At 44.4% G+C, this 16,433-nt stretch overlaps 1 protein-coding gene across 2 annotated transcripts in view; it reads left to right on the top strand.

Annotated features, from left to right (window-relative positions):
- The window catches only part of aopep (aminopeptidase O (putative)), a 55,753-nt gene that overhangs the window by 2,742 nt on the left and 36,578 nt on the right, over nt 1–16,433 (top strand). Inside the window, exons 4-10 of one of the 2 annotated variants that reach the window (XM_031584523.2) lie at nt 143–469; nt 9,975–10,164; nt 11,736–11,842; nt 12,719–12,821; nt 12,987–13,094; nt 14,581–14,624; nt 15,336–15,396. In XM_031584523.2, coding sequence (XP_031440383.1) covers nt 143–469; nt 9,975–10,164; nt 11,736–11,842; nt 12,719–12,821; nt 12,987–13,094; nt 14,581–14,624; nt 15,336–15,396 — 940 coding nt within the window. The remainder of the gene's footprint in view (nt 1–142; nt 470–9,974; nt 10,165–11,735; nt 11,843–12,718; nt 12,822–12,986; nt 13,095–14,580; nt 14,625–15,335; nt 15,397–16,433) is intronic. The other variant, XM_031584524.2, reaches the window with a different exon arrangement.

The raw sequence follows: 16,433 nt of genomic DNA, 5'->3' as shown, positions 1-16,433 counted from the left end.
AAACAGACCCTCAGAAAGGTACACATACATCAGGAAGAAACCCTGGAGGGGGAATTGAAAAGTTAATTTCAAAAGTATATTTCATGAATACTTTATGCTGTTTGCACATGCATGCAATGCAATTAATGTGCACTTTCCTTAGTTGTCCAGAGTCAGGCTGTAGTAGCGTGGAGAAGCCGTGTCATGGTTCCGACCAGAAGTCTCAGGACCCTCCTGAAGGCCCAGATCAGGGCATGTGCTTGCATGTGGATTACCCGTGTCGCTTCGCCGTGTCGCCAGCCCGGCGCGAGGCCATAGTTCCCCACCGGGTCTTCTCTCCTGCCTGCCTCCTGCAGCAGGTGGAGGCCATGGTGCTGCCTCTTCTGCCTGCCTGTCTGGCTGCCGCCCATGCGGTGCTGGGTGTCCACCCGTTCTCACACCTCGACGTCTTAATCGTTCCCTCAGGATTCTCCAGTCTGGGAATGGCAAGGTACATTTTTTCTTTTCTTTTTTCTTTTCTTTTCTTCGAGCCGGTCTAAAATTGCCTTTCTCTGCTGTGGTTCTGCTTATATTCTTCACATTGTAATCTTATTTTTTACCCAGGTTCATTTGTAATGCCGTGTTGTTTAAATTTAGGAAAACTGCACTGTTTTTCCTTGACTTGTTTACACTGAGATTACATTCTGTTGTGGTTCCTGTCCAAGTACAAACCAAATCTATTTCTTGCTCCACAAAGCCACTGCATAATTAATGTCACCTGTCTTTTTTCGACAGCTGTGCTGTTGCTTTCCTCTTCCTAACTCAGTAGCTAGATGGGGTTCAATTTCTGTAAGTGTCTGTGGAGTAAACGCTTTGGTTCTTTGGCCTTGTATTTTGCATTGAAGGGACAGTTAGAACAGGTCAAGACATGACGATTGAGCAAAGATATCAAACAAACTTTTGAAATATTTATTAACCCACTGTTATTAGACCATCCAACATTATTAGCTGAGGTCAGAGTCATTAGAGAGTTGCTCGCATTTACAGTATTTATTTTAACGGTGTCTCTCATGCCAAGAAAATGTGAGAACTCTTCACAGTGTTACGGTCATACTCATGTATGTCCTCACCATCTTAGAGGCCAGTTTCTCGCAACATTTGGACATTTGAGTCTGTGTGTGTGTGTGTGTGTGTGTGTGTGTGTGTGTGTGTGTGTGTTTGCATTTCCGTGTGGGAGGTGGGCAAGAGTGGCGTCTGGAGAGCCGATCCCCCAGGATGTGGGAGAGGATGTGTGGATTATTCCCAGCAACAAAAGCCATTAACTGCTGGAAAGACTTCAGAGGCCAAGGAGAGATTTTAATCTGAAAATTGGTAACTATTCTGGCCCAGGTTCCTGGAGCCGGTCCAAGCCTCGCTTTTATATCATAGCCGCTTCATTTACGATGCGGGATTGAAGGCAACGGAGAGATGGGGGCTGCGGGCAGCCGGTCGGGGTTGTGGGGTGGGAGAAGTGAAGCTGCCACCGGGGACACAGGAGTCAACTAAGGCAAGGCTGGCTGCAGCGAGCGCCTGATTTAATCCCCGTATATGTTTAGCAACTGAACCCAGGGTGCAGCCCATGCTGGAAAGAACCATTGTACTTTATTGACTTCTTCTTCTTGAATTGAGCATTTCATTAGAAAAGTCAACAGTTTTGAGATGGGATTTAGTGTTTGAGTTTATCTGTAGTTATATGAGCATGCTAGTTTGATATTGCTGCTGTTCGTTACTGCATTAAGATGAATTCCCTCCCAGCAGCTTCCATGGTGATTTGAGAGAAGCAGCAGTGTAATGCATGCAGTGTATTTGACATGCCCTACGGGAAGTTAGCATACTTTTCCCATTCTTCTGTATGTTATTCTATTCTGGTAAGTTCCATAAGGGACAGGGCAGACATGTTGTTCAGTCATCTTGCACAGTCATAATCGGGCCTTGTTGTGGGTGGAGTGTTTCTGATTTTTTTTCTCCTACGTTTTTTGTGCAGGCGCTATCTCCATCTCTTGCCCACGTCATGCGGCTCAAATTTAGACTTACAGGAAGGGCACAGCATTTCCTTTCACTTTGAAGACGGTCAATTTGTGCCTTCGAGTAAGCGAGAGAGAGAAAACCTCGCTATTCCAGGACGGCATAGCCGCTGTCCTCTCCCCTCGATCTTCACACGAGCGAACCAACGTGCGCAGACATTTGTCCGAGACTATCAGTGGCTGTGGTTTTTTACACTCCTGATGAAAATGCTGGTGCCATTTCGAAGGCCATTTTTAGACTCTCATTCTTTCTCACAGGCTTGGGAGATGTATTATTCATGGGAAAATAATGTCCGATAATAGTTCAGTGTGGCCCGTCCTGGCGCGCCCATTAGCACGGGCGCTGCTAAGTGTGGTGCTCATGAAGGGCTCTGATGCATTTTTAAATGGCAGATTTCTGTGGCTTCATGTTACAGATTACTCCTCATTCGGATCTAATCTGGTCAATTTCACTCAACTGATGAAATTATGAATCGTTACAGACGGATGAAAGGCTTAGCACCACATTTTTTGTGTTTTTTTTTGATGATCGCTTCAGTCTGGATGTTGTGTTGACATCATTAAAACTCAGGACTGGCCACCTAAAAGTTGGCATCATCCCATGTTATCTTTCTTCCTTCCTTTCTTTCTTTCTCTTGGTCTGTCTGTCTGTCTGTCTGTCTGTCTGTCTGTCTGTCTGTCCATCTTGTCTCTTAATGTAATATCTTTCACATTACCCCCCCCCCCCCTGTTTTTCAGCCTTCGTCTCCCAGTCTGTCCTCTTGCAAGGCTGGTAATGTTTCTCCATCAGCCTCAGAATCTGAGTCAGAGGGTGACGTGCCCTCTCTGATGGGCCTGTGACTGGAGCTCTAAATGACCATAAGGGGAATAGAGAGGCCGTCTCAGGCCTGCTGAGCAGGATGGGGGAGATGGATGGGAAGTGTTTGGAATGCGCTCTGGACCAGCCAGAGCCAAAATGGAGACTGAGATAACGCCATTTAAATAGCCCTCTCTTTCTCCCTTGCTGTCTCTCTCTCTCTTTCTCCCTTGCTCTCTCTCTTTCTCCCTTGCTCTCTCTCTCTCACTCACTCACTCACTCACTCTCTCTCTCTTAATTCAATTCAATGAGATTTATTGGCATAACAATCATTGGCAGACCAAAATATTGTTTAAACGTAAGAATATGACATAGGCTACATCATCCAACATATGGATTTAAAGGACGAAAAACCAAAATCTTGTGTTTATTTTTGTGAGAGTGCATATATGTGTGTGTGTGTGTGTGTGTGTGTGTGCGCGCTCGTGTGTGTGTGTCTCTCTCTCCTTCCCTCCTTAGAGGATTTCCTCCTTTTCTCTCCTTGCTGTGTTTGCCAAGTAACTCACGCGGAGTGCGATAGAACACCTTGGCGTTCGGATCCCCGGGACGCAGGGAAACGGACAGCTGCTAATCATCTTGGCTCGGCTGTCTGTGTTTTCTTCCTGAAAATCAGCACTGATTTGTTTTTTCCTCTTCACTTCTGCACAGTCACAAATAGCTGAGGTCTATGAACATGATTTATTTGTTGTTTATCTCAGATGGGTCCCGCTACTCCCTCTCTCTCTCGCTTTCTCTTTCTCCCTCCTTCTCTCTTTCTCTCTCTCTCTCTCTCCCCCATTACACACATATCTCTCTCCCTCCATCTCTCTCCCCACATATCTCTCTCTCTCCATCTCTCTCCCCACATATCTCTCTCTCTCTCACTCTCTCTCCCCCATTACACACATATCTCTCTCTCCCTCCATCTCTCTCCCCTCATATCTCTCTCTCTCCTGTCTCCCCCGTCCAGCCCCCATTCCTCACCCGCAAGTGCAAGTCCAGTACCGGCACCACTTCTCTCTCAGTTCAAACACAGTCTCTGAGAGAGAGGCCTTCGGGCCCGAATGTTATGACAGCACATTCCTGCCTCGTTAGCAGGGCCTCTCCTTCCCTTGTGTGTCCTGTCACACAGGTTACCCTCCCCTAGGGGAAGCGTTCGGGTCAGTGCCTCTGTTTAACCAGTTTTCCTGCACAGCACGGGAGGACTTAGCAGTCAGCATTGTCTTTGTGGAATCCACCATCACTTGTCAAGAAATAGTACAGGGGTTAGAGCCCAGGGTCCCGTTGAAGGAGGGAAAACAATTCGAAGGCACAGAAAGAGAAGAATTCGGGAAATATAAGTGATTAAAGAAATACATATATGTATACCTCTCTCTCTCTCTCTCTTTCTCTCTCTCTCTCTCTATATATATATATATATATATATATATATATATATATACTGTATATAAGATACATAATTAAATACATCTCATGTGTGTATATATATATACACACACACACACACACACAAACACACACACACACACACACACAAGTACAGGTTGTATAGAGAAAGCCTGGATCATATGTTGCTTAAATACCAGTCGAGTCTGATGTAGGCTGGACTTTGACTTCTGCTAGTGATGCTAAGCTCCTCCGCTGGCCGAAAGGCGCGGCGTCTATTTCCTGGATATTTATTTTCAGGCTCTGATGTTCTGTCCATGTGATCTGCCCTAAAATGGACTGGCATTTAACACGAGGGCCTCCTGGGCCTCGGCTAAGGGAAAGGTCTAAAGGCTGATCGGGAGCGGGCCAGGAATGCCAGATATTTGAAGTCAGCGGTTTAAAAAAGAAGAAAAGAGAGAGAGAGAGAAAGAAAGAACAAGAGGAAGGGGTGGAGGGGTCTGTTGAAGTTTACCCTTTGGTCTAAAATAACTAAAATAAAGTGGCTCAACCAAAAAAAAAGACATTTTGGGGGTTTTCTGTGAAGGAAGCAGATATTATTTTAATCTCTCTCCTTCTCATGTGGCTTTTAAAATGACAGCTGGGGTGTTCTGTTAGTTCCATAGGCTTACTGTAGGGCTTATGAAGGACTATTCAGTGTCACTTGAACATAATGGATGACCCCTTGGTTTGCGTGTTGCATTGGCTGTGTTGCTGCCGCCCATTCGTACTGCCTGGACTTGTAATGCTGTGTGACTGCTCACAAGAACATTTTCAGTGCGCTAAACCTGAGACAGGTAACTCTCCTGGAATAACAAAAGAACGAAAACATGTGAGGGTTATGTCATTCAGGAAGTTAAGATGTTGCCGCCAAGGGAGCACATGGAGGACACACACGTTTAGGGTCGGGGTAAGCAACGTCTAAGCAAACTGGATGCGGAAGAGCATACCTAAAATGCCATGTTTAATGTGGCCATGTCGGGCACTACTGGGTAGTAAACATTCAACCGGTTCCAATAGTCGTGATTTACAACAACAAGTCAACTGATGTCCCACTGTGACATGGGTGACTAAAGGTCCATCCAGTGCCTGGCATGAGTGACACGCATTCCCCACTCTGCTCTGGCCCAACAGGCTAATAGGTGCTGATCCTACTGCGACACCAGCAGGCCATTTGGATTCAGGTCCCACCCCTCCCACCACAATGGTTTTGGCCACCTGTAAGTTATACATCCTAGTTAGTTTCACTTCCTTTGACTTTGAACGTGGTGAGATGTAATGTGTGGAAGCTATTCAGTTGTTTTGAGATCATGATTTCAACCCCCCCCTCTCCCTGAACAGAGGCCTCAGGAACAGTGGAAGAAAACAGCCTCTGTAGCGATCAGAACTCCGGCCCCACATCTGACCATTTTGGGTTAACGGTTTCTGCTATTGCGCCCCTTGGTTGATGCCAAACCCACGGCCGCTGTGACGGGGAGCGAGAGCTCCATTTTTTTTTATTTTCATCTCGTCAGACCGGCAGCGCACCACTCCACTTGATGCCAGAAGCTGCAGCGGAGCGTCTTTAGTTTCGCTGCGTGCTCATTGGTCAATGCTCACTTGGTAGCGGATCCAGTGAACGGCGTTATGTCATGACAGTGGTGTCCAGTGTCAGTTTTTCAGGTTGGGTCATAAATCAATGTCTGCATAAGTGATTTTGAAGGGGATTGTGAGTTTGATCTTTCGCATCGAAGGTACAGGGTGTACGTTTGACTTTAAGTTGACGTTAAGCTTTTCACTCCCCTCAGGCTTTTTAAACACGTTGGTCCGTTAAATGATGTAGTGGTGTTGTTCTTTTGCCTATGGCTGTGTTGCCTATGGCAATAGTTTAGTTATCCGTGCGTCCATGCGCTGAAGATATTCATACATGGACGCCATGATGCATCTCCTCAGTGTTCTTCACATGGTACTTTAAGCATTAGATATCTCACACACACACACACACACACACACACACACACACACACACACACACTGAGCTACTGAAGTGAGTTGGTGTGTGTGAGCCCTAATTTATCAAGCCCAACTTCTGTTTTACTCTCAGGAGTGTTCCAGCTTGGATTTGGGTACGGCGTTGTTATGTCTGTGTAAAAGATGACCGTGTGGTGAGTAAGTGCTACATCACGGTTCAGCCTCCGCACCCCCGAGCGCCTTCACCAGCGGCGGCACGGTCTGGACAGCTGAGAGCGCAGGCTCTGAAAGCCGCGTTTGTTCAGGCCGGCCGGCGATGGGGTGATTTGGTTTGTCACGGATCTGATGGATTCCTCGTCCCACAGAGGAACATTTTCAGGCGTTTCCCCCTGGCTGCACTCTCGGCGCTGGGCGTCTGGAGCGAACACAACACTACACTACAAAGGGCAGCCTATTCAGCAGGCAGAAATTGCCAAATATCTAATTTTAGATGCTGGATGAGTTGTGTCCTCTTAGTCTCTCTCTCTCTTCTCTCTCTCTGTGTGTGTGTGTGTGTGTGTGTGTGTGTGTGTGTGTGTGTGTGTATATGTGTGTGTATTCTCTGACCTTTTAAAATCTCCTCTCTCTCTCTCTGTGTGTGTGTGTGTGTGTGTGTGTGTGTATATATGTGTGTTCTGACCCTGTACAACCACCTGGTTGGTGTAATTTGAAATGAATGAGTCATGAGTGATTTTCTCGAGGCTTTAGATATCGCTCATCTCTTGACTTCTCCTGACAGACAGAGCAGATGCATTCTTCATCTGCCCTCGGGATGAGACTCCGGTCATTATCGAAATTTCATTTATTTTTAAAGGAAAGGGAGATCTAGACTGAGCTAGTGAAGTGAGGTGAGGTGGTGTGGTGTGTGTGTGTGTGTGTTTAAGAGAGAGAGAGAGAGAGAGAGAGAGAGAGAGAGAGGTCTGGGCACTGAGCTACTGAAGTGAGTTGGTGTGTGTGAGCCCTAATTTAATTGACGGGCAATGAGCAAAGAAGTATCGAGCAAAGTCTATTGCGCATGAACTAAAGCTAGCATGTGGCGTGTGGGAGCATTGCACTGACCCAGCAATGTTTGCGCTTAGGATCTTTCTCATGATCAAAATGATTTTTCTTTGCTCATTACCAGTTGCCCATCAATGAAATCAGGGCCGTGTGTGTGTGTGTGTGTGTGTGTGTGTGTGTGTGTGTGTGTGTGTGTGTGTGTGTGTGTGTGTGTGTGTGTGTGTGTGTGAGAGAGACACAGAGAGAGAGAGAGAGAGAGAGAGGGAGGAACAGAAACCATTAACAGGAGAAAGGTGATACAATTATGGAGCCACCATCATCCATCATGAAGCAGATGGATCTGGAATCATGCTGACATCCGGGTCAATGGAGCACATACTGTGTGGTGTTGCACTACACCTTCGACTGAAATGTTCTACTGAAGTCCCTATTCTATACTGTGGAACCTAACTGGAAAGGCTTTGAAATGATGGGAGAAGTAATCGACACTTGTACTTAATAACTTCATAGATGGATGCCAATTGTGCCTCTTTTAGAAGGGTCATTTGATCTGATAATGTTCTTTCATATCAAGGACAAAGGACCAATGTGCTGAGACAGTGCTGTTGATAATGGCAGTGTTTCATACTGGTACTTCATATTGGTATTGGCCTGCTACTGTACTCTACACACACACACACACACACACACACACACACACACACACACACACACACACACACACACACACGGCACACACACTTTCTGCCCACCTTCTTGGGCTGTGGCCTGTCAGGGATAAGACCCTCAACAGTTAGTTAGCAGGTTAAAAACACTACCCAGCATGTATGTGAACTGGACGGTTTTCGAACGGGCCCCGACGGAGACAGACACCTTAAGTCTGTCTGACGTGCCATGCTGAAAACAAGTCCTTTTATTCAAACACAATGTTTACACAGTATGACAGTCAAGACGCTGGGATGCACTTAGGATACCTTCAGCTCAGCTGAATTCTACTTCTGCTTAGCAACGAGACATTTCACAACCCGCTCTCTCCTTCTTATCTTATGTAAACATATACGTGAGGTTTCTGGGTTAACATTCTTGACTCTGCTAATTGTCTTCCAAAGTCCAATCTACATGGAGAAGCAGGGCACACAGCATTTTGGAACAAACCTTAAAACAAAAAGACATTCATGATAAAATATACTAATACTTTCTTTAACAGGCCTCTGTCAAGTGTTCACCCTCAACAACACTAGTGCTGTTGTATGACTCACTCAGTATTCCCACACCATGTGCCTGGTGTAATAACATCATTATGTCCCTTTGGTGCATGATGTCAATAAGTCACTGCCACATTGAATATGGGCAAAGACTCCACGTGTGAGTTAATGTATCCAGGTAAATGTACCACATGAAAGAGTCTTAATGATAATGTATTGTTGCATATTATGTATTTTATTTCAGTTTTTTTTTTCTGTTACTTATGGTGTTCCCCATAATGCAACTGTGTACTCTGTAACTTTCCACTTTCTCGGAGTCCCATACCACAGATACCTTAACAGGTTTTAAGGTGTGTCCCAGACACTTTTGTTTTTTTCTTCTTGACTGAGTGCATTCGCATTAAGTAATTATACCTTTAGCGATACAGAGAAAGATAATCCCCGTAACTTCTCGCCTGCATTCATCACACACAGTACACATTGGGTGAAACATCTTATCAATTGGAAGTGCGTAAGTAGATTTCACACTTGCTAGACATCGAGGTATTAAAGGGCTTGTGTGGACACAAAGGCAGTGGGTGTTGGTTTTCCTCCCCTTCACTGACTGTTATCTGGGCCTACGATTAGAGTGACGGCATACAGGGACACTCGGTGAGAGGTCAGCTAAGGTGTTCCATGCTGCACGCCTGTGGTTTTTCCCCTCGTGCTTTGCAAAGCAGTTTGCTCCCCTAGAACACTCGAGAACCGCTTCTGGCCCGTGTCTGAATCCCAATCCGGTCGAACAGGGCCAGAGCAGCTCAGTGGTCAGCTGTTCCCCAGGACCAGACCCAAAAATATGTTTTCATCGGTGAGGTAATGTTAAGTAATGCACTCGGTAATATTACAGATGTTCCGGAATGTTCTGCCATCCTTTGAGCAGCACAGACATTATTTAGGGCCAACTAACTGTCTGACATTAGCCTTGGGTGTCATTCGTTCCGAGCAGCCAGGGGGAAGGTTGCAGACAGGGCTGTCGTGCGATTGAAGAGCCGGGGCTGCTTATTTAATGGTGTTAGCACATGCTGAAGGAATTCACCACGAAGGGTGCGACTCCGACAGTTGTCTCACGTGGCCTAATTTCACACACACTCACACTCACACTCGCACTCGCTCTCACACACACACACACACACACAGTCTAGCCATCAGTAACTTCCCTATCCATCATTACATAAGTGCAGTCAAAACATTGTCTTGTATTCGGTCTTCAACATGATGGATTATCTTGTCATGCACTTGTGACTGATTTGTGTGCAGAGTAGTTTTTCCAACCTGCTTCACATTTGGAGTAAAGATATTCCATTGGACTGCTTGCATGTTTCAGTAAACACGTCACATTTAAAGGGCACAGTTCAACATCACCTCAGAACATAGGGTCACATGGGGTCACACTGCTCTCTTGGTGTGCAGGCATGTTGTTTATCTTGTATCTGTTATCTGATGTGCGTGTCTGTCCTCCAGCCCACACATAGCGTTCCTGTCCCAGAGTGTGCTTGCGGGCCCGAGGCACCTGTGCGGGGCTCGCCTGTGCCACGAGATCGCCCACTCCTGGTTCGGCCTGGTCATCGGGGCGCGGGACTGGACCGAGGAGTGGATCAGCGAGGGCTTCGCCACCTTCCTGGAGGATGTGCTGTGGGCTAAAGTGCAACAGGTAACCTTACTCTCAGTGTGCAGAGGGGGGGGTTGAAGATTTTCTGCCAGGGGTGGGATACACCTATAAGTCTTTACTGTGAAAAGCATTTACAAAATGTCCACTTGTTTCTTCACTTTTTCTAGTAATTAATAACGTGTTCGAAACCCCTTGCTTCTTGCTTCTAGCCACCCTGACATTAAAATAGTTCCCAACGCTCTCCAACATTCCTCCTGGAATTTCCCTTAGTTCAGCGTTTTTTTTCTGGGTGCTTGCACAAGCTCATGAGGATGCGTTGAGGCCTAAGACTTCATGTTCTGCTTATTCACATGGCCACTTAAGTGGAAATGTGCCTTCTCAGCCTCACTGACGAAAACAACATCCAAGAGATTGGGGGGGGGGGGTTGGGGGTGTTGTTCACAATGTGTTCGCTGATACTGTGGCAAAATGCATAGCGTTCATTCTGGTTGCCCTTACTTTGAGCCTGAAGAATCTGCACTTTGTGTGGAAACTGATTCAGGGCACTATAAATGGCTCATCACAGAACTCCTGGAAATCCCCACTTCCTGTGCCAGCTGTCTGGTGGACTTCTGTGGTGACTGTTCTAAACGAGCCCTAACATCCTGAGCATGTGCCGGTGTTTTGGAAGTCAAATGTGTATCACCGCGGGCCTTGTTGTGGCTTGTTGTCGAGGTACACTCGCGACACATTTGCCTTTGGGAGAGAGTGACAGATTTTGTTGCAAAGTAAATGATTTTGGTCCGCTCCTGAACTGAAGAAATTATATCTTGGTGTTGCATGAAACTTGAAGCTATAATCTATGGCTCACCTGATTTTTTTTCTGGATCACCCTGTACTACTATTTTTATACTATTATTTGATATCCAAATATTTGCGTTGTTCCATGCCATATGTGTTGGTGTATTGGGTTTGTGTTTAGTATTAGTATTACTCCATCAATCAAAATGCTAAATGGGATACCCTTTTTTTATTCAATAAATGGCTAAACAGACTTGGTGGTTGGATATATATTGAGGCTGAAGCATTTCACTTCAAATATGTCTTTTTGAGTTCACATAAATACAACAATCCCCTCTGCCATTTCCCACACAACCCTTATCCTCAGCCACAGTGGTGCCATGCCAGTTCCATTGGGATAATGCACTCCAATAATGGGGCTCGACTTTCTTGTTTTGCCAAGTTTATGGAGATGAATGTTATTAAGCGGTGCACTTCATAATTTCTGCTCCATGGCAAAAAAAAAATTCTATTGATCTCTTTCTGTTCTTCTGTTCGTGTCTCTCCACTTCCTGTTTAATAATCCTTTTCAGATCTTTCCCCTTATTTCTCCCTGTCCTCTCTGTCACGGGTTGCTTTATTGACACGACAAAAACACATGAAATACAAAAGCATTACGAGGAGACCACTGCTCAACACCAATAAAAAGATACTTTATGAAATGTAACAACTATAAAACAAAAAAACGATGGTGCATAGCTGATCAGTGTGATGGATTAGTCTGTCTCCCCCCCCCCCGCCCTCTCTCTCTCTCCCTCTCTCCCTCTCCCTCTCCTCCTCCATCTCCTCCTCAGCTAAGCCGGAGCGAGGAGGAGGACCAGCTGCATCTGAGGGCTTTGTTGAGGTGGAGGCGTCTCCATGACGAGCTGCAGAACTCCGAGCAGGAACTACAGATCCTCAGGTCTCCCCTCATTGCCCATCTGCAACAGCAAATAATACAAAATATAAAAGATAGGAATTAAAATGATTGTATGGAAAGGAAAAGGTAAAAGTATTTACCTTTTTAAGTATTTATTTATTAAGTATTTATCAGGAATTTAGCTGATGCTTTTATCATTAGCGTATGTAATTTATTGATGTATTGATAATATAATATAACTATTGAAATTAAATTATTACCCCTAAATACAGGAAATAAGTAATTACTTTCGAATCGAATTTGAATTTGATAAGAACACAGGTGAGAAGCCTTTACTATACGCAGTGCTACAATCTATGATATAATCAAACTCATTTGTCAGGAGTAATTAATATTAGATACGGAGAAGATAAATAAGTTCTTGGTTCAGAAAGTGGGGCACCTCGCCTGTGTTCCATCCCAAATCGCCAGCCTGGGTAATAAGCACAGGAACTGGTTTGGTTCCCACTAATGAACCATGTTAGCCGGCTCAGGGCGGGGGAGGGATAGGGATGTTTTGGCACGACTTTAAAATCTGTCTCTAAACATGAGGATCTTCCTCCCCTGAATGTCCTCTTATCTCATAGTGGAGACGCCGTCTGTAGTCCATGGAAACAGGAAAGGTGGTCGAAAAATTTCGTTCCTTGTGTTAACTGTGATAATTAAAGGTGCTGGCTATTAGAATCTATCCAAAGTGACGACCAGTGAAATGTAATAGATGGACACCCAGCTTCTCTGGGAAGGCCAAACCGGAGTGGTGATTACATCTTAAGAAGTGAGGCACTGTGATGGAAAAAAAGCTTGAATTGAACACAACACTTTTTGCTCATCCTTACAATGAAAAAAATAGATCCGTTTCCCCCCGTCTCTTGAGTACAGGCCCCACAAGGAGAGCACTGGAGTAGTGTCTGAGTCTGGAGCTTCTACTGTGAAGCATGGCCTAAACCCAGAGAAGCCCTTCATGCAAGTCCACTACCTCAAGGTAAAAGAACACACTTCTGTGAATACCTGCAACCATTTAAACGTACTGTAAACGCAGTTCATTAAAAAAATAATCATTCGGCCTCTGTAAAGGGGAAAGACCTGGTCATTCATCTTGATTGGACAGATGGATTGAATCACGTTTGTGTTTTGTTCTCCCCTTTAGGGCTATTTCCTGTTGAAGTTTCTAGCCAGCTTTACCGGGCACGAGCAGTTCCTTGCCTTCCTTTGCCTGTTTGTGAGAACATACCATGGACAGCTTGTTCTTTCTCAGGTAAGAGGAGTTTGTGTGTTTGTAATTATGGTGGCCACAAGCATTCCCAGAATGCAGTTCCACCGATGTTGTCGGTAGAGACAGTGAGGTTGGCGTACAACAAAAGTTAACATCAGAGTCCATTGTAGGCTTTCAACGCTATTTTATGTATGGCTCGCGTATGGCTCAGCTATGAATAGTGTGTAGACAAACAAATGATTACCTCAGAACAGTAAACAACATCCAGCTCGTACTCGTTTAGCACATTTCTGGCCATATGTTTACGCCTCAACACAACCTCTTTCAGTGAAACTGAAACAGATCCCATTGGGCCTTGTTGTTGTGTAACAATGGGCCTCACGCGGCAACATTCTCTTAGATTTCTCTTTTATTTTTCTCTTGATTTTCTGTTAGGGAACAAATTAAAGAAGTACATTCCTGATTCCACCAAATGTTCTTAACCATCCAAATCTGCTCTTACCCCTGGCGTGCTGAATGATGAATCCCACTCGATCATAAATTGAAGGCGCATGGCCGATTGTTTGTCATTAGCATAGGAAACGCGCCCTAAACACTTTATAAGGGCAGGTGTTGTGCCGTGTGCAAATATTCTGGCGCACGCCCAAGAGTTGCAGAGATGCCACCAAGAAAAAGGCTGTCAGGAGAACTTCAACAGTAGTGAAGTTGACGTTTTGTTAAATACATTTAAACAAAAGACATATGTGTGTAAATTTGATTACAGATATGCATGTGTATATTCTTTGTATATTGTCTTACCAAAGAGAAAAGCAAAAATAAGGACAAATTGTGGATATGACCAAAAAGAATTGGATATTTGTTCGTATATCACTTCCTGCATGAAACCATTGTGTGCTGCTTGGCACTGGTCTGATGTGTTATATATATGATAAATAACTTGATTCGATCTAGATTAGATTAGCATGGTAAAATAATGTGAATATAAACCATGTTGCTGGTCTCCATACATCATAGTGTTTAGGTACACACAGCGTGGGAGGGAAATGGCTGAATGGCGCAGAAAGAGTAATGGCAATGTGCTCTTTGAATTGAATTCATATTAGTGGCTGTGAATGGCCAACGTCAACACATGTTTGTCCTTCTAATGTGTTCGCACTGCGGCCGTTTGCACCTGGCACCATGTGATCTCCACCATGTATGCATACACCCCTTACACACACACACACACACACACACACACACACACACACACACACCCTTTTCACTCAGCTTACAGTTGTTTGATTTCACTATTGACTTTGTGCGCTTTATCTCGAGGATACAGCACAAACACACACACATTGCATACATTTGTAAGAGATACATAACACACACACACACACACACACACACACGTACGAGCACACATGCAAGCACGCACATGCACCTTTGATGTCCACAATGTGGTGGAGTCTCTTTGTTGTTTGACCATTTGCATATGTTCTTCTATATCCATATCCTCTGAAGCAACGGATCATTTGTTTTGCAGGATTTCTTGCAGATGCTCCTAGATCACTTTCCAGACTTGAAGAGGTGCGTCTGAGCCATCCCACGGCTTCTGTCCGTCTCAAACTTAACTCAAATGAGCTCAAAGACAGGGCCTTTTTCAAAAGCAGTCTGTGGCTTTTTTTCTGTGTGTGCTGAGTGCCCTCACTGACAGAGGAATCACCAGAGCCAGCTGCACGGTAAAAGAAAAAGCAGATGCAGACAGGTCTCTCCACACAGCTAAAGCCACGCTATAGAACCATATGGAAGAGGCCTGGAAAAAAAAGCATATAGGAGTCACACTTGTCATGTACAATTCTCGCATGATAAATGTGTGGTAAAGAGCTTGCGTATACATTTCATAGTAAAACGGCATAATGCCTTTCAACATGCGAGGTAGGGCATATATAAAACATATATTTTGTTCTATTGTTCTGTATATGAAATGGGCCAATTATGTGTGTAAACCAACAAAGGCCCAGGATAAGCAGCCATTTTGTCTTGCATTTCAAAGTGGACCTGCATTACATGGTGAAAAAAATCAGTTCGCAGTCAGTTCTCACAGACTAAGACGTGTAAACTAAGACGTAGAATTGCGGGGAGATTTCTGCACACATACATTATACTCTCTTCAATTCAGACACCAAAAACACACACGAGAGTCAGTCAAAAGAGAATCAGTGCTCAGCAATGCTGACTCTCTAGTCCTGTGTTTGTGAAAGGGTCAGTTTTGGACATTACCATATGACTGTTTTCCAGACACGGCCTAACCCTTGAGGGTATATATGCAGACTGGCTCGATGCACCCGGAACACCAAAGGTAATCTTTCAGTTGTTCTTACAGAGTTCATTCATTTCATTCAAGTAGTGTTCATGCCATGTCTTCCCAAGTTTGCCAAGTTTCTTTTAGGGAATGGAATGGAATATATGCTTTTAGAGATGAAAATAATAATTATACAGTATATATTATAATAATTTCACACATATTGAAATGGCAGACCATCACTGCTGAACATGTATTGAAAAGCGTTGCTAAAATGTAGTCAGCCTCTAAGGTTAAAGATAAAAAAAAAAAAAAAAAAGCTTTTTTTCACACCAGCAACTCCAGCCATGTGCACATACATGTCCAACTAATAGCATCCCAAGAGCCTTATCTTCAAACGGCTTGTCAGAGCACCTAAACGCACCATATGGCCACGGGGTCGTAAAGCAGGAGACGCTGGCCTCCTGATCCTGCAGCGTGGGGATAATGCCTTTATAACTGTGTCAATATGACGCTGGGCTTTGACAGGAATTAGCCTGCTGCCTTTGAAAAGTTTTCACATGACATTTATATGTGTTTTTGTGTAAATGGGATGGCTTGGTATTGAAATCTACCTTAAATGGGCTTTATTTTCTCAGCAATATTGTGAACCTGTACTCAATAAGTGTAAGAAACAGATACTCTGCTGCTGGATACTGATATGCACTTAAGATATGTGAAGTCTTGACGAATTATGGTTTTGTACTACAAAGAAACCTGACTTAAAAATACTAGGCATTGTTCCTGTTGACATGAAATACTAGGTGATATTGGAATCCATCTGGAGGCATGAACACTGCAATATATCTGCCTTGATGTAGTTGATCATGTTCTGGAAATGTTGCTAGTGGCTCTCTCTCTCTCTACTGAGGTATGAGGGAAAGCTCACTTTGGAGTCGCTAGAGGATTAGGATTTATTAGCTATTCAGCTGTTGGGAAGAGCACTTTAGAATACAAGAGAGACAGAGGTACTTAAACAATATCCAGCCCCAAAACATGACCTTGTTTTGCATTAGAATGGACACATGATTTATACAGACACAAGATGGTTTGGA

Source organism: Clupea harengus, chromosome 18, assembly GCF_900700415.2.
Source record: "Clupea harengus chromosome 18, Ch_v2.0.2, whole genome shotgun sequence".
Classification (NCBI taxonomy): domain Eukaryota; kingdom Metazoa; phylum Chordata; class Actinopteri; order Clupeiformes; family Clupeidae; genus Clupea; species Clupea harengus.
The sequence above is the reverse complement of the archived record's forward strand: the minus strand, read 5'-3'. Positions and strand labels throughout refer to the sequence as shown.